Here is an 18,859-nt window from a genome sequence, read left to right as displayed (position 1 = left end):
CAGGTGTAACTAGTTTTTAAGTTCGCCCCAAACCAAGAGGCCTCTTAGACTCTGGACTGATGAAAGCATGTAAGCCAAGCTTATCCACTCGTGTAGTAGAGGGAAACAATTTTAGTAAAAAGTGCAAATGGAATCCAGACACAAAACAGATATGTTTTCCTCTTAATATTTTTGTGTTGTGCCTTAGAGTCCCGGTAGGACTGAGTAGGATTGACGAGAGTGGACTCCAAAGCCTCACCCAGAAGAGGCTGCCAAGCACAAGAACATGGACTAGCTTGCTTCATGTCTTCTTCTGTTTACTTGTCATTGGTGTGTACGCTCTTATTGGCAAAAGAGGCAGGTTTTTACTTGCTGGTGGTTGTTTACCGCCATTGCATTTGCTTTTCCTGAGGCCACTCACTGAAGACACTGAGCTTGACCAAGTGAGAGCATGCGTGGGCAGAGATGGTGCACCTGCAAGTGGTGCTGCCCACAGCGCGTGCACACGCAGTTATTGACACTCCGTCAGACACTCCTCCTGGCTCAGATTGTTTTGATTTGGTCGCAGTGGATCCTTGCAAATGGCTTAAGGAGCACTAGGTGGAGCCAGAGGAGCCTGATTTTTTTCACAGATTATCTGTCTCATGTACTACTGTCAGGACATTTTTAGCAGTTTTAGCAAATATGCCATTTTTTGTTGTTGTTCTTGTTTTATATAGGTTACCTACCACAGCTTTAATGTTTATTGTGTTCCTGTCCTTTGTGTTTTGACTCTCTGGGCCACTGTAAGAAGTACCTTCTCATATGACAGATCTTTCTCACTGGTTTGCTCAGGAGAATATTTTATCACAGCGAGCAGTATTGGTTACAGTGTCCAGAGTGATCAGACTCTTACAGCTGATCAGTAACTGCCCTGATGGGAGGACAACTTTTCTCTTGCGACCGCTTTATTGATGATGGCTGACTGTCTCACTTTGCAAAACAGATGGCCAGCGGGGTGGCCCACCCCCTGCCACCCCTTGGCTATGCCCCTGGTTAGCAGTACATTTTTAGTTGCTGTTAGTTGTTTCTTTTAGTACTCTAAAACATCTCAGATGGTATTAAGAGCTGGAAGAAGGTTATGTGAAGGATGTCATCAGTATAGAATCTTGCGTACACCCAAGTCTTATAAGTGTATTGTGTGAACAAGTAAATTGTGTTCTGCTGTTCCTTCTAACAGGTTCTATAATGAAGACAAAAGGATAGAGGTGGGAATCCCTACCTAAAGTTAGAGGCATTGTTAATTTATCCTGTTTATAATAACGAAGTTATGGGGGATAAATGTAAAAATCTAGAAGCACTTCATTTAATTTGATCAAATTCAAGTCCAGTCTAGTCCAGACTTAAACAGTGATCTCATACTCGAAGCTGGACTCAATTGGTCAGGAGTCTTACTATATGTCTGCAAGATAGTGTCTGCTATATCTAAATGTGATGTGTTTATTGTGCCATTTTATAGTCCAGTGTGTAAGGTTCTGCCCATTATGTCCAGTTTCATTATGACATTACATATAGGAGGACTGTTGATACAAGATTGCTCACTGGTATAAGATGGTCCTTGTACAGTTTAAACATTCGCTCTCATTCAGTGCTACAGTGTTGTACTCTAATTCAGTTTTTTACAATTGCTAACACACATTTTCTTTACGGAGAACTTCTTTTCAGTACAACCGCACTCGTTTGGCCCAAACTATGAACAGTGTTTCCCTATTTGAATACAGAATGCATTTAGTGACCAAAATGTCTAAAATTATTTAATTCACTTCTTACTCATTCTCAGCCTTTTGCTAAACTGTAGATTTCTATAATGCAATTTGCTAATCACCGTTGTCGGAAGAAAACTTCATATTTTTTTCTTTTCAACAGGAATTTTCAAATTATGACAAAAATGGAAATACAAGGTTTTGTTCCAAAAGCAGCAAAATGCTTGCATACACTGTTACAAAGCTGTCACACTGAACCCCAGAACCAAACATGAAAATATGCTGCATATAGGTTTGCTAAATACTGTTACAGACAAGAATCAGAACCCAAAAACCCAGCCCATGTTCTGAGCATCTATAAAAAAAAAGGGGTCACTTCTAGAGATTTTTGTTCTTAATGGACTCTCCATTGTGGGCACAGCACATAACAAGAAAGTGCTTTTTTGTACTTGTATTAGCAAGAGAGGACATTAGGTGTGACGTGGCCACATGATGCAGAACAGGTAGAGTAAGCATTTAATAATAATGTAGAGTACTGCATTTTTTAGTTTGTCACTTCATTTGTTTCCATACAATATAGATATACCATTGTTTTTTAATGTATATTTGGACATAATGAGTTTTTTCATTTACTCTAAAAATGCTTTGTCAGTTTAACCTAAAAAAAAAAAATTCATGTGGTAACAATCAATTCAACTATTTTATTCAACTCAAATGAACTTTCAATGAAACAATGCAACACTTCAAATCAACTTGTTTCACTTTTACAGTATTGTTTACATCAGCAAAAGAAGAGGATCTACTTTAATATATAGAGTTGTTAGTGTTTTTGCAATGACTGTGCTGTCATTGAAAAGTTTTTCCTGTTGTAAGAATACTAGCATTGATGTTTTGATTGAATTAATTTATTCTTTTTTGCAATGTGTGTATGGCTGTAGAGTCTTTAGGGTGTAAAATTAACTGTTGTGCCGAGCTGCATGTTTCTGCCAAGAGGAGTTTGAATAGTTTTAAAAAGTGAAGTCAGCACTGAAAAATGCTGCTTAGAGATTGTAGAAAAAGTCTAAATGCATAAATGGGAAATGACATTTTTACAAACATTTTTACACTGAGGAACTCTGAAGTGTATCATGTATTTACACACCATTTTTGGGCTTGTTGAAATGTCACATTTAAAAAAATTTGGAAAACATAGGGGATTACCTTAACAAAGCACTTCAAGGAAAATCCATATAACAACCAGGAAACACACTAAAGCAGATAGCATTGCTGGTGTTTTCCACACATGCAAATACAGTTATCCCAAATTAGGTAGTTGCCTGTTGTGCCTAATGCTCAGGGCGGTACCTGGAAATGTCTGTGTCGTTGTCTGAACAAACCCTCGATTTTTGACATTTTTCAAAATGACAGCTTTAATCTGGAGCTTTATATCTTTACACAAGGGCCTGCTTATACTGTTTGTTTTCCCCTATTTTAGGGGACCAAAATTAAGTCTGTAAATCATATGAGATCTGCAGATTATTTTCAACTCCTTCTTGTTTTTGGAGCTTTTTGCCTTCAGTCTTGTCCTCAGTAAGTTAAAATGAATGGTCATTGTGATTCAGCTGAAGTGATTTGGTCAGTCAAGATCATTTAACTTTTTTGCCCTGTAAAACTCTTGCTTAAGGGTTGCTTAAATAGTGAAAATGTGACACACTGTCCAGTTACTTTGGTTGCATCAGGGCCCAGTTTCCCAAAAGCATCTTACTGTTAAGATACTCTTAACGGATAAAGAGGGTGTTTCTCTTTTTCACTATTGAAGCAACTCCTAAGCAAGAGTTTTACAGGGCAAAAAAGTGAAACACCCTCCCTATCAGTTAAGATAACAGGGAGGGTGTTTAGTGTGATGCTTGCTGTCCTATTAAAGAATCATCGCTTTTGGGAAACCCAGTCCTGAGCAACTTGGATGCTTCTGTACACCTAAGAATTTGACCTTCTGCATCAGTGAAAATAGATGAGCCGTACATGCTTACCCTCTTACACACTACCCTCTTTATATCACTATGATGAAGGTTAAGCGTCATCTCATCTGTCTATAAGACTTTGTACCAGAACTCTGCAGACTTCTTTATTATTTTTGACCTGCATTTCCTGTGCTTGCAGGCTTAACAGTGGTTTGCATCTTGTGGTAAACCAAGTCTTACTGGTGTTTTCCTCTAATGATGGTAGTCTTTCACATATCAGTGCTTTCAAGCTCGAAGCTGTTTGACACATCTAATGTTCACCTGTCTGATTTCTTCTCATTTTTTTACCCTCATGATGGCCTGCTTCACTGGCACTGACACTTCTTGGACACTAGTGAAGAATCAGACTTTTGTTTGGACCTTGAGGACCAGTTTGAGAACCACAATATAAAGATTGTATTCCCTACATTAGAGATGCCTAGGTCTTGCAGATCTACCATGCTGCAGAAAACCAACACCTGGCTGTAATAATCAGATACTGAAGGTCTTCATTAGTGTGGATCAGGTGTGTTAGGTTGGTATTAAACTCTGCAGGGTGATAGATCAGCCTGGACAAATAGCGTACACATCATCTAGCGTAAGATGGGCCTACATTTAAAATAGGGGTTCAGCAAAATGTGTTGGTTCTAAAGCCCACCTTTAAAGAAGTCAAAAACATAATTGCACAAAAAGAGATTTGATTTTTTGATTTGCTTCAGGGAAATTATTCTCACACCAGATACTAATGTGAGAATTCTGTTTCACAACTTTTTTGTACGGTTTTCAATAAAATCCTCTCAGTAGAATGTGTTCAGTAAAGGAAGATGTTCCATTCGATCATCACCACACCCCCAACAACTTTTTAATTACCCTTTTTTGGAACATGGGAAGAAATATAACTGCTTTTCACACCACAGCCAGTGCATTTCAGAATGACCTTGACAAATTTAAACACTGTCAACACCACTTTCTATTACTGAAAACAGGGTGGGGGTTGTAGTGGAAAGTATACAAATGAGTGAAAGAGAGGAAAGAGGCTGTCTCATCACAACAGGAAATGCATCACAGAGAGTTTGATAAGAGATATCCTGTCTCGTCCATTGGCTGACTATCATCAGTCCAACATCAGATCAGCTCTGACGGACAGTCTTGCTGCACTTGCACCGAGAAAAGATGGACGAGGTGGTGATGGAGAATATATTCTTACTGGTGCTGGTCACACTGCTGAGTGTTGTGCAAAACGGTAGGAATAGCATTATCAATGTTCTTTAATTTCTTATTATACTTAAAAGTCTCTGAAACTAATGTTTCAAAGATTTGAAAAAAGCTCTCAACATTCTTCTCTTATGTGATTTTATCTCTTGAAGCATTCTTTGCTCAGAAAGTTGAGAAGGAGTGCAAGGCACATGATGGCAAAACACCTGCGTTTGAACGATTGTCCTGTGCCAAGTGAGTATGGTTCTAATATTCTCACCAAACATCATATAACAGAATAACAGAATTAGTTTGTTTTGCAAGTTTGACTTGAATTGTGATAGAAAGTATTAACAGTTTTTTAAAAGAATTGTAATGTAGGGAATGGTTTGTATTTGTCTAACAGCACTTTTGCATAATGTAGTGTACTTTTCCATATCAGCGTGAACTTTCCATGCCATTTGCCTAAATATGCTTAGTGAGGACAGACAGCATGAACTTCCCCTAAATGACTAACAGTCTGTCTGATTCCTAACAATAGCTTAGCTATTCCTTTTTTTGCTCCCTCTCCAGGCAATTAAACCTGAACTTATGCTTAACTAATTCTCAAGACTACTAAGCCAAAAAAGCAGATATCCCTTTGGCCAATATGGGACTGAAAGGGTCAAACACATTTAACTATGCCGTTTTCATCAGACACCAAATTTTACATATGCACTGCCAAAAGAGAGGGCACTGTACAGGTACAAGTAATGTAAGTTTACCTTCAAAGGTACAAAACAGTCCTTAAAAAAAGGAAATCCACTGATTTTTAAAGTGAAAAATAATAATGAAATCATTAACACATTAACAAAGTCATTAAGAGTGGTTTGATGTCAAATGCTACATTCTAGAGGACCTTACTAAGTCAGAATGGTGGTGATAGGAACTCGACATAGAAAAGAGTTTAATGCCTCTAAAAGCTACATCACAGAAAGTTATTTCACAAAATAGATATAAATACGCTGCCTGATGCCTGAGCCATTGTTTTCTTACAGTTTGATGAAAAAGATTTTAGGCCTGAAACATACAGTGGAGTCCACAAGTCTGAGACCACATTGAAAGATCTGGTATTATTTTCATTCAAACCTGAAAATAAACAGAAAATTTTTAAATTAAGAAAAGTTATGACAGAATGAAGAACAAATATTTGAAATTCTGCACTATTTCTAAGTCACTCAGACTTTTGGTCCCAAAAAAATAATCATGGTGGAGAGGTACATGCAGAGCAAAGCAGTAGTAAATGAAATGTCTACAGTTGCATTGTAAACATTGCAAACCCTTGTTTCTAACCACTATAAATGACTTTGTTTGCATCTCAACAACTGAATTAAAAAATCTATGAAATTGAAAAAGCTCATATTATTAAAAAAACTAAATTTAAGAGGGTTGAAGTAATTTGTAAATACTACTGAAGTTTCAAAGTTTAACAGTAACCAAAAAAGCCTGGATAGTTCTAAAGAATAAAGAGAGGTGGAAAAATGGTTTGTGGAAACAAATTCTGATCATTTTTGGTACATAAAAACACACAAGTGTTAAAAGTGGACCTCAGACAAAACAGTGAGGAAAATATATGTAAAATACATGTGAATGTATATGGATATAAAGGTCTCTAAATAAAGGTCCTGCAGACATACACTTGAGGGTGCCACCCCACTGACAGCATTTGCACCCTGAAAAGAACAATTTTAATAGCACCTTTTATTTAGAAAGTGGGGGAGATGTTATACACACTCTTTCTTTTTAAACATGGTCACATTCTGACTGCTATAACAGTTTACTCGTCTGACGTTTCAACTGAAATAAAGCCCTTAAAGGGCCCATCTCCCACATTTTTGTTGCATTTTATGTTGTCCACTAAGATCCACTTATAACATAACATATAACATAAAATCACACTCTGTGTGATTTTATGTTATATGTTAAAGTTCAAATCACACTCTGTGTGATTTTATGTACAAAAACTGTGAGAATTCATTTTTCCATTACTATTTTGTAACCTATCTTTATCTCTTACAATCAAGCGTGTTTTTGTCACTGTTTCTTGGAGACATATGTATATGAGCTATGTTCTGATTGGCTGTCCTGTACTGTGCTCTGTTCAGAAAGTTCAAACACTACTTATAACTTTAGTATGAAGTTATAAACAGTGTTTTTTGTGACATCATAAAAACAATTAATTCCCTTATATGGACTGTATGGAGTGGGGAGTGAATAGTTCAGAAACAATGTTTATGCATCTTATACACATTTCAAAACAGTGAGGAAAATTCTGTTTTTCTGTGATATGGGCACTTTAACAATGCCTAGCAGATCAAATGTGAACTTAAATTTGCCATGATATGTTCTCAAACATTGTACTATACACTGAACACTTATATCATACTAGCGAGCTGAAGTGTCAAATTACGTGTTGTTGTTTTTTGAAGTGAAACAAGAGAACACACTTCTGCACATTTAAATGCACAATTACTGTTCATTTGCTGGATTTGCTTATTGAAAACATAACATGTGGCTTGTGCAAAGGTTATGGAACTACAAAGGATGTGAGCTTACTGCAGGGGTTCAAACTTTTGCTTATGACTGTACATACAGGGTACAAGACAGGGTAGATTTCATCTAGACTCTTACAGAGAGTTGATCGGATTAGTGATTACATGTGCTCTGCATGCATACACAGCATACTGTCAGTATGAGTGTGCATGATGCACATGTACCAGCAATGAGAAAAGTGATCTGAAATGTGAGACAGATAAATAATTACAGAGAAAAAAATCAGGACACTTATAACAAAGATGAAATACAGGACATCTGGTCAACCTACTAAGTAGACTCTTAAAATACAAATTCAAAAAAGTAAGTTTGTAAGCCTTCAATCATTTACCAGCATGCATCATCAGTAATGATGAAGCAGAAACAGTGCACTAACCCAAAGAGGAAATTCAGTATCGTCATCAAACGAGAGGGCTTTCTCCACATCCTGCAATGTCTTAACAAATCCTGAGTTGTGAAGTCAGTCCGTTTCAACATTTTACAGATACTGACAGGATTCGTACATGGAAGGTTTACCTTCTTGAACACTCATAAACTTTTTAACGTTATCTTTACCACCTCCCATCACTCCACCCCTGAAGTCATGATTTTCTTGGACGCTGAAAAAGCATTTGATCAGGTGGAGTGGAGTTTTCTTTTTAAAACCCCTGAGAACTTCGGATTTGAGCCAGTTTTTACTTCCTGGGTTAAATGGTTATATACTTCTCCCCCGGCTCGTATACATACAAATGATATTCACTCCACGTACTTTCCCATTCAGAGGGGAACAAGACAAGGGTGTTGCCTTTCACCTATGCTTTTTGACTTGGTAACTGAGCCACTTGATGCGTCGTTAGGGGGCAGTCAGATTTGGATACTTGGATACCCATGATAACCTCCTCTCTATGGATAGCTCACGCTCAAAATTCAGGAAACATTTTGGCTTGCAAAACCCCTCTGTTATGGCACCCGTAATGTCTAACCACCTTTTCACTCCATCAATGATAGACTTAGCCTTTAGTCTGGCACGAAAATAGGATGCAGTTTATATAAGATCTGTTTAAAGATAGAACCTTCACATTATTTGAACAGCTAGCAAAAAATACAATCTATCCAAGGCCCACTTTTTAGATATTTACAACTGAGGAGTTTTGTTAAGAAACAATTCCTTAACAATTTTCCACTTGAATCTCTAATTTCACTGGTTGATGTTTTGTTATCATTTAACATAAATTCTAAGTCTGTAATCTCTTGTATTTACAAAGCCATTGGTGAGATAAATCCTCAGCCCACAGACATAATTAAAACACAATGGGAGCAAGACTTGAGCTCATCTTTCTCAGCAGAAGTATGGAATATGATTCTTGCGTGCATGTCTCATCTCCATGTAATAGACATGGTTTAATATAGTTTAAGATCCTGTTTATATGTCTAAGGCTAAACTAGCCAAGATTCACCCAAATTTGGATCCCATTTGTGACAGATGTAAATCGACACCCACAACTTTACATGTTTTGGTCACGTCCAAGTTTGCTTGGCTTCTGGGCAATAGTTTTTAAATCCCTGAGTGTGGCTTATAATATTCTAATTGTACCACCCCCTTGATTGCTATTTTTAGTGTGAGGCCAGAGGATGCCAAGCGACCTTCAAATTCTTATAAAGTCATGGCGTTTGCTTGCTCGTCAGCTCATCTCAGTCAAATGAAAAAATCCAAAATCCAAAATATTATTATTAATAATAATAATAATAATATGCACTAAAAGCAATAGCCTGTAATTATGACTGTTCTGTGGTTGATTTTCAGCTCAATTTGTCCAAGATTAAAAGTCAGAGAATCTGAGCATAGATCAACACTCTTGCTCTAATCTACATGTATGAACGTGACAGAAATGATTGTCAAATCAAACTGTTGTTTAGTTCCTTTAGGCAATATGCTGAATACATCCACATGCATACTTTTAATACTCCCAGTCAAATTACATGTTTTGTTGATTGTGAAATACACTCCAAGTACTTTCCCATTCAAAGGGGAACAAGACAAGGATGTTGCCTTTTCACCAATTTCTATATTTTAACAAGTTTAACACATTGAAAGCATATAAATTAAAATGTGCCAGAGCGTGTGGATTTGTTGCTGTATATGTGGCCTATTTTATGTTTAATGTTTTTGGAAATGTGTTCAATTTAGCATATAAACGGTAACTGCAATAACAGTAATTTAAAGGCATTAAATTGTGCATAAGTGTGTTCTCTGTATAGAGTATGTGTCCTTATCACTTAAAAGATTGCAAAACATGCCATTTGACCAGGGGCACTTCTGCATATGGCCATATTCATTATATCAGAATATGCTTCCTTTCCTTTCTAGTCGAAACTGTATGGATGCCTACCCAACGTTCCTGGCAGTCATGTGGTGTGCCGGAATCTGTCTCAGTCAAGGTAAAGAGTATTGACTTATCAGTCACCCAATTCTGATCTTTCACATTACTGCCTTTGTGTGGCTTATAACATTATAACACTTTTGCAGTTTCAAGTGATGCTGAAATGACTTTTTGAAAGAAAAAAAAACACACACAACAGTTAAGAAATCTATAAGACAATGCTTTACAATATTTCTAATACTCCTTTTCAGCACCAGCAGCATTTGCTGGAACTGTGTACCTTGTGGCCAGGCAGAAATACTTTGTTGGATACATGGGACAGACATGCCAGAGGTGATAATCATAATAATACATAAATTTACTACAGGAACATTTAATTCTGAGTATACTCCTCTCATTCTTCATATATCAACAATGTTGTGTCATTGACTGATTGCTCATTTTTTAAAGCAGATTTCTTGGCAAACCTTGCAAGATTGCTGTCAGTAATGTCTTAATATCAGAGTTGTTGTTGCCCAATGATGTCAAAACCTCATTTTATTTTGGTGTTGCTACAGCACTCCAGGCTTCCTGTTCGGAAAGCGCGTGCTCTCCTTCTTATGCCTCATGTGTGTTGTGGGTATTGTGAACTACCTGCTGGTGACATATGGGGGCAGTGACTATAAAGAGTACATCCAGACCATCACCAAGGCTGCCTCCACTCTCCTCCTCATCCCTTAGTCAGCATCCAAAGACTTGCCTCTCAGGGCAAGTTTTACAATCTTTTACATTTTAAAATTGTTATTCACATGCAGCACTATTACACATACATGTCACAGAGCACATAATTCTATAGTTCCAATATTTGGCCTGCTCTGTTATTTGTTCAATACCTCAAAATAATGAATGCCACTTTGGTCAGTGCCACCCACAAGCATTATCAGTCTGCTGTTGGGAGTTGTTAAACTTCTGTGAGAACAATTTTGAGCAACTAATTGACATTCAAACTTATCTTTCTTTCTACTTACACATTAGTGTTTTGGTCTACACTATTACAATACTTTATTGTACGTAGTATCCTTTGTTATGATTAGGAGCCACTCTCATTGCTTCATCAATAAAACAGAATGATTTCCATGTAATCCAATAAGTGTCCTTCTTAAGTGATGATTCAGTGTAAGCGTCATATCTAAGCTTAAAATGAACTAAGTAAGCCTGAAATACTGCACTGTGAGACAGAGCCCTGGAATGAAAATGTGTGGTGGCAGAAAGTTATATGTAATTCTAACTCATTACGTACAATAACTTTGTATTGATTTGCAGTGACTCTTCCTTCTATGGGGACAAGTGGGCCCAAATTATGCAAACAAACTGCCCTTCACAGCATAACAAAGCTACCAAATGCCTTTACTCTTAATCCAGGTTTAGATACTCAGGCTGTGATTAATCCTATGCACGTGAACATGAAAGTCTGACATTTATGATGAACAGCCAATTGCATAAAACGTGAAGAGGAGTTGGAAAAGAAGGAAAACGAAATCATACTAGCTAAATATGTCATACTAGATAAATAAGAAAGTAAAATATTTATAACAGTAAAAAGTAACATTGTTGATCCTGCCACATCAAAGGTCCTGCCACAACATTTCTTCAACCCAGCCATTCCAAAATGCAGAACATTCTTCTGTTTATCTGTTATTCTTCTCCATTCTTTGTGGCCTAACTGGTGTTTTTAGGGTCACTGTCTTTCTGCAGAACCCACCTTCTGTTGAGGTTCAGTTCATGGATGGAAAAATTAACATTGTCCTGTAGAACTTTGTGATACAATCCAGAATTTATAGCCCTATCCAGCAAGCTGTCCTCGTCCATTTGCAGCAAAACAGCTCTAAACCATGATAGTGCCACCACTGTGTTTCACTGTTGAGATAAGGTTCTTATGCTGGAATGCAGTGTTTGTTTTTTGCCACACATAACAGTTATCATTTAAGTCATAAAGATCTGTTTTTGCCTTACTCTTCTTCATAACATTATTTCAGTAGTCTTCTGGCTCATCCAGGTGGTCGTTATGACACTTTAAACAGGCAGCAGGATTACTGGAGAGAAGTGGCACTCTCAATGCTATCATTCCATACATACTATTCTTGGACATATGAGTCAATGTTAGAGGCCTGCAGATCATTAACTGTTTTTTGTGATCTCTCTGAATATTATATGCCTTACCCTTGGAGTCATTTTTGTTGGATGACCACTTCTGGGAAGGGTGTTGAATTTTCTAATGTTTGAATTTGCCTATAGGTGGATCAGTGAAGTCCAAACTCTGCTGAAATTATTTTGTTTTTCTGAGGTCCCCAGGAGTCTTTTTTTCACTGAGATGTAGCATGCACTCACAGAAATGTGTCATAAAAAACAGACTTTGATGATGAAGACTCAGATTGATGTTTTTTAAAATAGAGTAGGGCCAGTCTGATCGTCATCCAATTGCCAGAACCTCCTGACCCTAATTATTCCCTATACCAAAATGATAGTTCTAGATGTTCACAATTTTTGCCAGTCAAAATATACAATGTTGGGTCATATTGTTCAAAAAATGAATATGAAACTATATACTTGATTGTTTGTTTTATTGGGTTCTCTTTATCTATTGTATGACTTAAAAGAAGAACTGACATGACAGTTCCTGTTAGGGGACAAGGGGACCCCTCATTGTAGGGGCCAAACATTCAGACCTCTTGATGAGTGCACACATTCACTTCACAACATGGTGAAGGATGATTCATCTGACCATTTCACATTTTCCACATCCCTGTAGACCAAGGCTGATGGTTTTTGCATGAACATTCATGTTTGCAATGAGGGGCTTATGCACTACAACACGACTATAAAATATCCCTAGTCCCTCTGGATGTAGCAGTGAATGGACTATTCTTTGTTGACAATCTGATCATGTCCTACATTGGCATTCTTTGTGACCTCAGGAACAGCTGCTCCTGCTGTCTATGACGCAATAATAAACCGTTTCAAAGTCACTCTTTTCTTCTTGACAGGCTTAATTGTATTATGCAATACCTGTCTGGAAGTATATGTATTCATTATACCGTATGTCTTCATTCATTCATTCATTCATTCATTCACATTTGTACTTTAATTTGTCATCCATTTGTATGCATATTTATGTATTAAACAGACATCAATCTCTGTATTTCCAGGGTTGAGTTGAACCCATTTGAAACATGGTAGTAATATTATGGAGAACAATAGTTTATACAGTCAATGTACTTAATAATCAAGTATTTGTAACTTTTGCGCCAAGTGTTAACTCTTCTGTTTAAACCCGAATCACTTCGATCATTACAAAATGGAGCTTCATTGCATCTTGGTTTCTGCCAGTGAATAATACATCAAAGATCATGATAAGTTGTGTTTCAGTGTGAGCGCATACAATATTAACTATGATGAGGATAAGCTGAAATCATGATCAAAGACTGTATGATAAAAGCATTATACCTTGAACAGTTGCTTGCTGAACAAGGCACTAAAAGAATATTTCAATACATAACAATAAAATAATACTGACTCTGGATCAAGTCTCAGTCAGGATGTTTTGGACATGTACTGACATGTTTTAGGCATGTGCTAATATACATCAAAAAACCCACAACAATAATGCTAATTTCTGCTGGTGTGCATGTGAGATTTTCCATTATATGCTAGTATTGAGCTAACAGTGGTTATAGGCGCCTGGAAAACGGTGATTTCATTTGTGAGAATTTTTTTTCTGTAACTTACATTTTTAAGATTATTTTGATTATGTGCTTACATTTGAGCCTTGCGTGTATCGTTGATTGCTTGGTAACAGACGTGACAGTTGATTGTTGACTTCAATCGAGTAGGTTAAGATAAGATGCTGTAAGATGAAATTAAATTAAGATTTGTTTCTGTAAAACAAATTTGTGGAAAATCTTATCTCGATGTGTCAGATCTTAAAGCAAAAAGATTCTGTAAAAAAAGTTTCTGTAATGTGGCCCCAGATTTTTACTGGGCCTTTTAATTAATACACACACAGTATGTAACTGCCATCATACATATATTCATGAGATTAAGTATTATTTTTGAGTTTTCACCTTTTTGAGGGAGAAAAGGTGTTCTCCCTGCTTCTCCTTCTGCCATGTTGTGGCTGCCCTGGTTATGACTGACTGGGGACCCCATAACCCATGATATATATATATATATATATATATATATATATATATATATATATATACTCCTTGGTTTTTTAGGTTCAGCAGATCAAATCCATCCACATTAATAACTGTGTCTTTCAGAATCTAACGGTATGTTACTTACTACTTCTTACTTCTTTTCTTCCCAGAGCCCCAGCTACTTTAACCCCTGTCTAACTTGTTTAACTAAATTGCAGTGACAGCACTTCAAAGTGTCCACAAAAAGTTAATATGCACATTTAATATTACAGTATATCGAATAATTAAATTTTGGGCTGTTCTAGTCATAGTAGACGCATTTCGTGTTTCTCGGAGCACAAAGGGCAAAAAGGTAATAGCTACAGCATCATGGATGTCTTCAGACCAAAATAATTTTCATATGACCACAATTCACTCAGGACCTAAAATTCATAAAATTCCAGTCATAGAAACCAGGAGAACAATAGTTCAAAAGGCTTATTTGGTTTGCGGTTTTGCTGTGAACCACTAGTTTACTGTAACTGATCCCTTCTTATGTAACATTTTACAAACTATAGTTGTAAGTTGTAAGTGTTGTAAAAGTAAAAAAGTAAAATGCTAATTATAAACATTTGTGAATTTGTGAATTTAGGACATGCGAATAATTTATATCAGCTCAATCTGACTCTAGGCGTCATCCAAAATTCATACAACCTCAAACTATATTTATATTTATCTTTCATTCTTTTTTATAATCACCATAAAAACCAGCATTAAGCACAGTGCATGATTAACGCTATAGTGTCTCACCACTGGCTGTTTATACATACATCATCTAAACTGCTTATCCTTCTGGGTTGTGGTGGGGTGCTGAAGCCTATCCCAGCAGTCACTGGGCAGAAGGCAGGATACACCCTGGGCAGGTCACCCATCCATCGCAGGGCAGACAGACATATACAAGCACACACACACTCACACCTAGGGGCAATTTATCATGTCCAATTGGCCTGACTGCATGTTTTTGGACTGTGGGAGGAAACCCACACAGACACGGGGAGAACATACAAACTCCACACAGGAAGGACTCTGGTCGCCCGGCCGGGAATCGAACCCAGGCCTTTCTTGCTGTGAGGCAACAGCGCTACCCACAGCGCCACCATGCTGCCCCCTGGCTGTTTATGTTAATTTAAATTAATTCTTGTTCTTCTTGCAGTGAGAAACTCGGAGGTGTGGCCACACAAAGGGCCATGCATGGTGGCTTATGGGAGATATGCACCCTCTGAAAAAGAGACTCATTTTGTTGTTTAAAATAAAACATTGTTTAACATTGTTAAAAGTTAAAAACGTGAGATAGCACCCACCAGTGGTCTAGAGTGTAACTGTGCTACAAAGAACTTCAGGATGAATGGTGAGAGAGGCAGAGCCTTTGTGGAATGCCACAATGGTAGTGACAGTGCTGCGAGGCTCCACGGAGAAAACACAGTAAGACCCAGTAAGAATTGGCGTGTGAAGGCTTGATGATGAGGCCAGCGCAAGAAAACTTGGTGCCGGAGGTAGCGTGACGAGGTACAACAGTGGCACAGGCAAGAGCAAGGCCGGCAAAAGTGAAAACAAAACCGATGATGGCTTCAGCATCTCGTTGAGTGGGGAATGGTTGGTGAGTCACTGTTGTGGAGAGAGAGAACATTGGGCTGGGTGGCACAGCCTGGACTGGGGGGTAGACAGATGCAGGCCTGGAGGTTCAGCGGACGCAGGCAGTGGATCGAGCGCAACGTGGACAACAGATGGCTCATCCCGCTCGCTGTCACAGGCTCACCAATTTCCTTCCTGCAACCAGGTGTGCTCACACACACCGAGAAGGGCACATCAAACTGTTGAAAGGCAAACATCTCCTAACTCATGTCAGTCACCAGCGACATAGGCCCCAGTGCGCATGAGGCCCCAGTGCTCATGAGTGGTATTCACAGCAGCGTCGATGGCGTGGTGGGCAGCAGAGAAAGGGGATGGCGGCTGAGTGAAGTGCTATTGTTGCTGCAGTTGCCCCCAGCTGCATGAGACTTGACACAGCGCTTGTGCTGGCTGAGACTGCATGTGCCCAGGGACTTGGCTTAAGCTGTTGGGTCGCCAGGACGGCCAACCTTCAAAGAGGAGGCCATGTAGCATCCTGCTAGCGGCCATGTGTGGCTGTGAGAAGCTCAGGAGTTGTGGCCATGCGAGGAGGCTTGTGGAAGGCGTGCCCCCTCTTGAAAAAGGGACTTATTGTGTTTTTAATTGTTGTTAATATCATTGTTCTTTAGTTCAAGATGTGTTTGTGTTATTTTCTGTCTGGATTTTGAGTTTGTGGGTGTGATGGGGGGGGCCATGAGAAGTGGAAGCCCTGTTGGTGACCTCCCACTGAGTTTGATGGTATGTTATATGCTTTTCTGCTGACGTATAATAAAAGAGTACTTCTCACTGCAGAATCATGGCCTCCCTATGGGACTTACCTTGCACTCATCTGAATAAAGTTGAGGTAGCAACAGATAAGCCTGCTGAGCTGACTCAATGAGGGGAGGCCACACTATTGTTGACACTGTAGAATCATGTGTAAGGGAAGGGCCAAGCTGTCACTGGCAGACTAACCACTAGCAAAACTCAGCACTGCTCAGGATGCAGATTTGCTAAAGACAGAGTGGCAGAGTGGATGCTGATGCCTAGCAGCTGGATAGATTAGTATGCCACATAGAATATCTCCCTCTGTGTGAAAGCTGCTGTTTTTGAAACTGAAAGCGGACAAACATTAATTTTGTTTAATAAATATGATTAGTTAATATAATGGCTAAAGGCCAATACTAGGCACAACAATGAGAAACAATTACAAAAGGGGAATTACTCAATTTATTTTCAAAATGTCAGTCTAATTCTATTTTGCCTTGCATGTACCTCTCTACCATAAATTAATTTTTAAGAATATATTTCACGTCTGTTCATAAAACTACAGGAAAACAATGTGTCACGCATCAGGCAGCGTATTTGTAACCATTTCACATAATCACTTGTGATGTGGCTTTTTTGAGGCATTCAACTCGTCGTCAGGTTCCTTTCACTACTGCTGTGTAAAAAATTCTGACTCAGTAAGTTTCTTTAGAATGGAGCATCAAAGCACTCTGAATGACTGAATGACTAGACGACAATGATTTAATTGTGCAGAAATTCTCATTTAAGCAAATAAAGCAAGAAATGCTGAGATGGACCATGATGCTGAAATTATTCAGAAAGCACAGCGGGCATTCAGATGATTTGTGCAGTTCACCCGCACATTAGGTGATGTAGCTGCCAGTAAAAAAAATCAAAACAGTGAATTGCACTGCACTAGAACGGATCAGGCAACAGTTAGCACAGGAGGTCCATCCAGAATGGGCTTCCCCTAGCTGAATCTGTCACAACATTGAAACATGCCAAAATTATCATAGTCCTATTTTTATTTTATTAAAGCTTCATAATTCCATGCCTTATGCAGCAAGCCGTGAATATAAATATAAGCAAAATGACTGCATATCCAAATAGTGTGTGCAGCTGGCTGAAAATCGAATGTCTGTTGTTTCTCAAAAGTACCGCATTTTGTCTGTCAAAGCAAACATCTGTAACCAGCTGTTTTCTGACTACTGCACAATAGATCCATTATTCAAAGCCCACTATAATGCTTATTTGTGGAGATATTAGTTCTTGTTGTACTAGGACATGACGTTTGTTTTGACAGCTCTGTTGATTTCCGTTTGACAACTGCTTTCTTTCTATCAACAGCTATCTGTTGCAACGGCATCTTCATTTGAATTAATAAAAATCTTGTTCTTCTTACAGACTGTGACTGGACTCCTGAAGATTTACACAAAGGGGGGCTGGTGGGGTGCAAGATGCAGAATGCAAGATGCACTGCTGTTGGCACTGTATCTAAATGTAGTCTTTAATTATTATTTAATGAATTAAGTGTTTCAATTTTAAAAGAATCTTCAGCTAAAATCACAAGCAAAAAAACACACCTTAGCATACAATCTTTGTGGGCCCCTGTGTCTTTAGGGCCCTTGGAACTGTCCTAATCTCCCTCCAAACCCACTGCACCCCTTACGGTGCCCCTGGCTGGGCAGGAAGAACCACAGAGGTTTGACTCTGCAGTGGCACTCAAGTTGCACAGTATCTGACTCAGACCATCTGAAAAAACTTGGGATGTAGCTGCTATTCACCTTTAGAGAGCCCTCCCCTGACAGTGAGTCACCACCTGATTAGAAGCATCAGGTGGTGCACAAGGGGAGAAACAAGGAGAAAATGATGTATGTTCACTCATGTGTGTTCACTCACATGTGTTTTCTGATTTGTGTTTGTAGTTAAAATGTAATCTGTAAAGCCACATGTTAAAACTAGATGTACTGAGGAGCAGCGGAGTAAGCTAACAAGCTTGACTCTTCCAACAAAAAACATGTTGTCGTGTACTTCCAGTGTCATGCAGGTTAAAAGACATCCTGGGGCTACAGAAAACTCTTACAAGCTATTTTTTCCTTTTTCAGATTTTGTTTTCAAAATGATAAATGACATAATACAAAAACAGTTCGGGGACACCAGAAAGAGAAGGAAAAAGGAAGAAATATGTCAAAAACGGCATGCACAATTTTTTTTAACAAGAAAAGTTTTTCGATATTTTTGTAAAAGAGAACATTAGGCAGAAAGGCACATAGCAATTTTAAATCTATGATGAGCGGTCTGAAGTTAGGTTTGAGGGAGGCCATTCTGGCTTGGTGTGAATGGAATTTTCCCAGCAGGGATTTAAGCCTTATGGCATCATCAAATTCTTATAGGCTCTGTGTTGTTGACCTGAGTATCGT

General features: G+C 38.3%; 1 protein-coding gene across 1 annotated transcript; it reads left to right on the top strand.

The window, feature by feature from the left end:
* Positions 1–4,781: 4,781 nt before the first annotated feature.
* LOC118800862 (arachidonate 5-lipoxygenase-activating protein) lies at positions 4,782–10,967 on the top strand. The gene is made up of 5 exons (XM_036561026.1): positions 4,782–4,943; positions 5,068–5,149; positions 9,834–9,904; positions 10,098–10,179; positions 10,404–10,967. Exons 1-5 carry the CDS (start codon positions 4,874–4,876, stop codon positions 10,564–10,566), a joined length of 468 nt encoding a protein of 155 aa, XP_036416919.1. The 5' UTR covers positions 4,782–4,873; the 3' UTR covers positions 10,567–10,967.
* The last annotated feature ends 7,892 nt before the right edge of the window (positions 10,968–18,859 follow it).

The sequence above is a fragment of the Colossoma macropomum genome, unplaced genomic scaffold (genome assembly GCF_904425465.1).
Source record: "Colossoma macropomum unplaced genomic scaffold, Colossoma_macropomum, whole genome shotgun sequence".
In the NCBI taxonomy this organism is placed as follows: Eukaryota; Metazoa; Chordata; class Actinopteri; order Characiformes; family Serrasalmidae; genus Colossoma; species Colossoma macropomum.
Note: the sequence above shows the minus strand (reverse complement) of the source record. Positions and strands in the feature narration are given on the sequence as shown.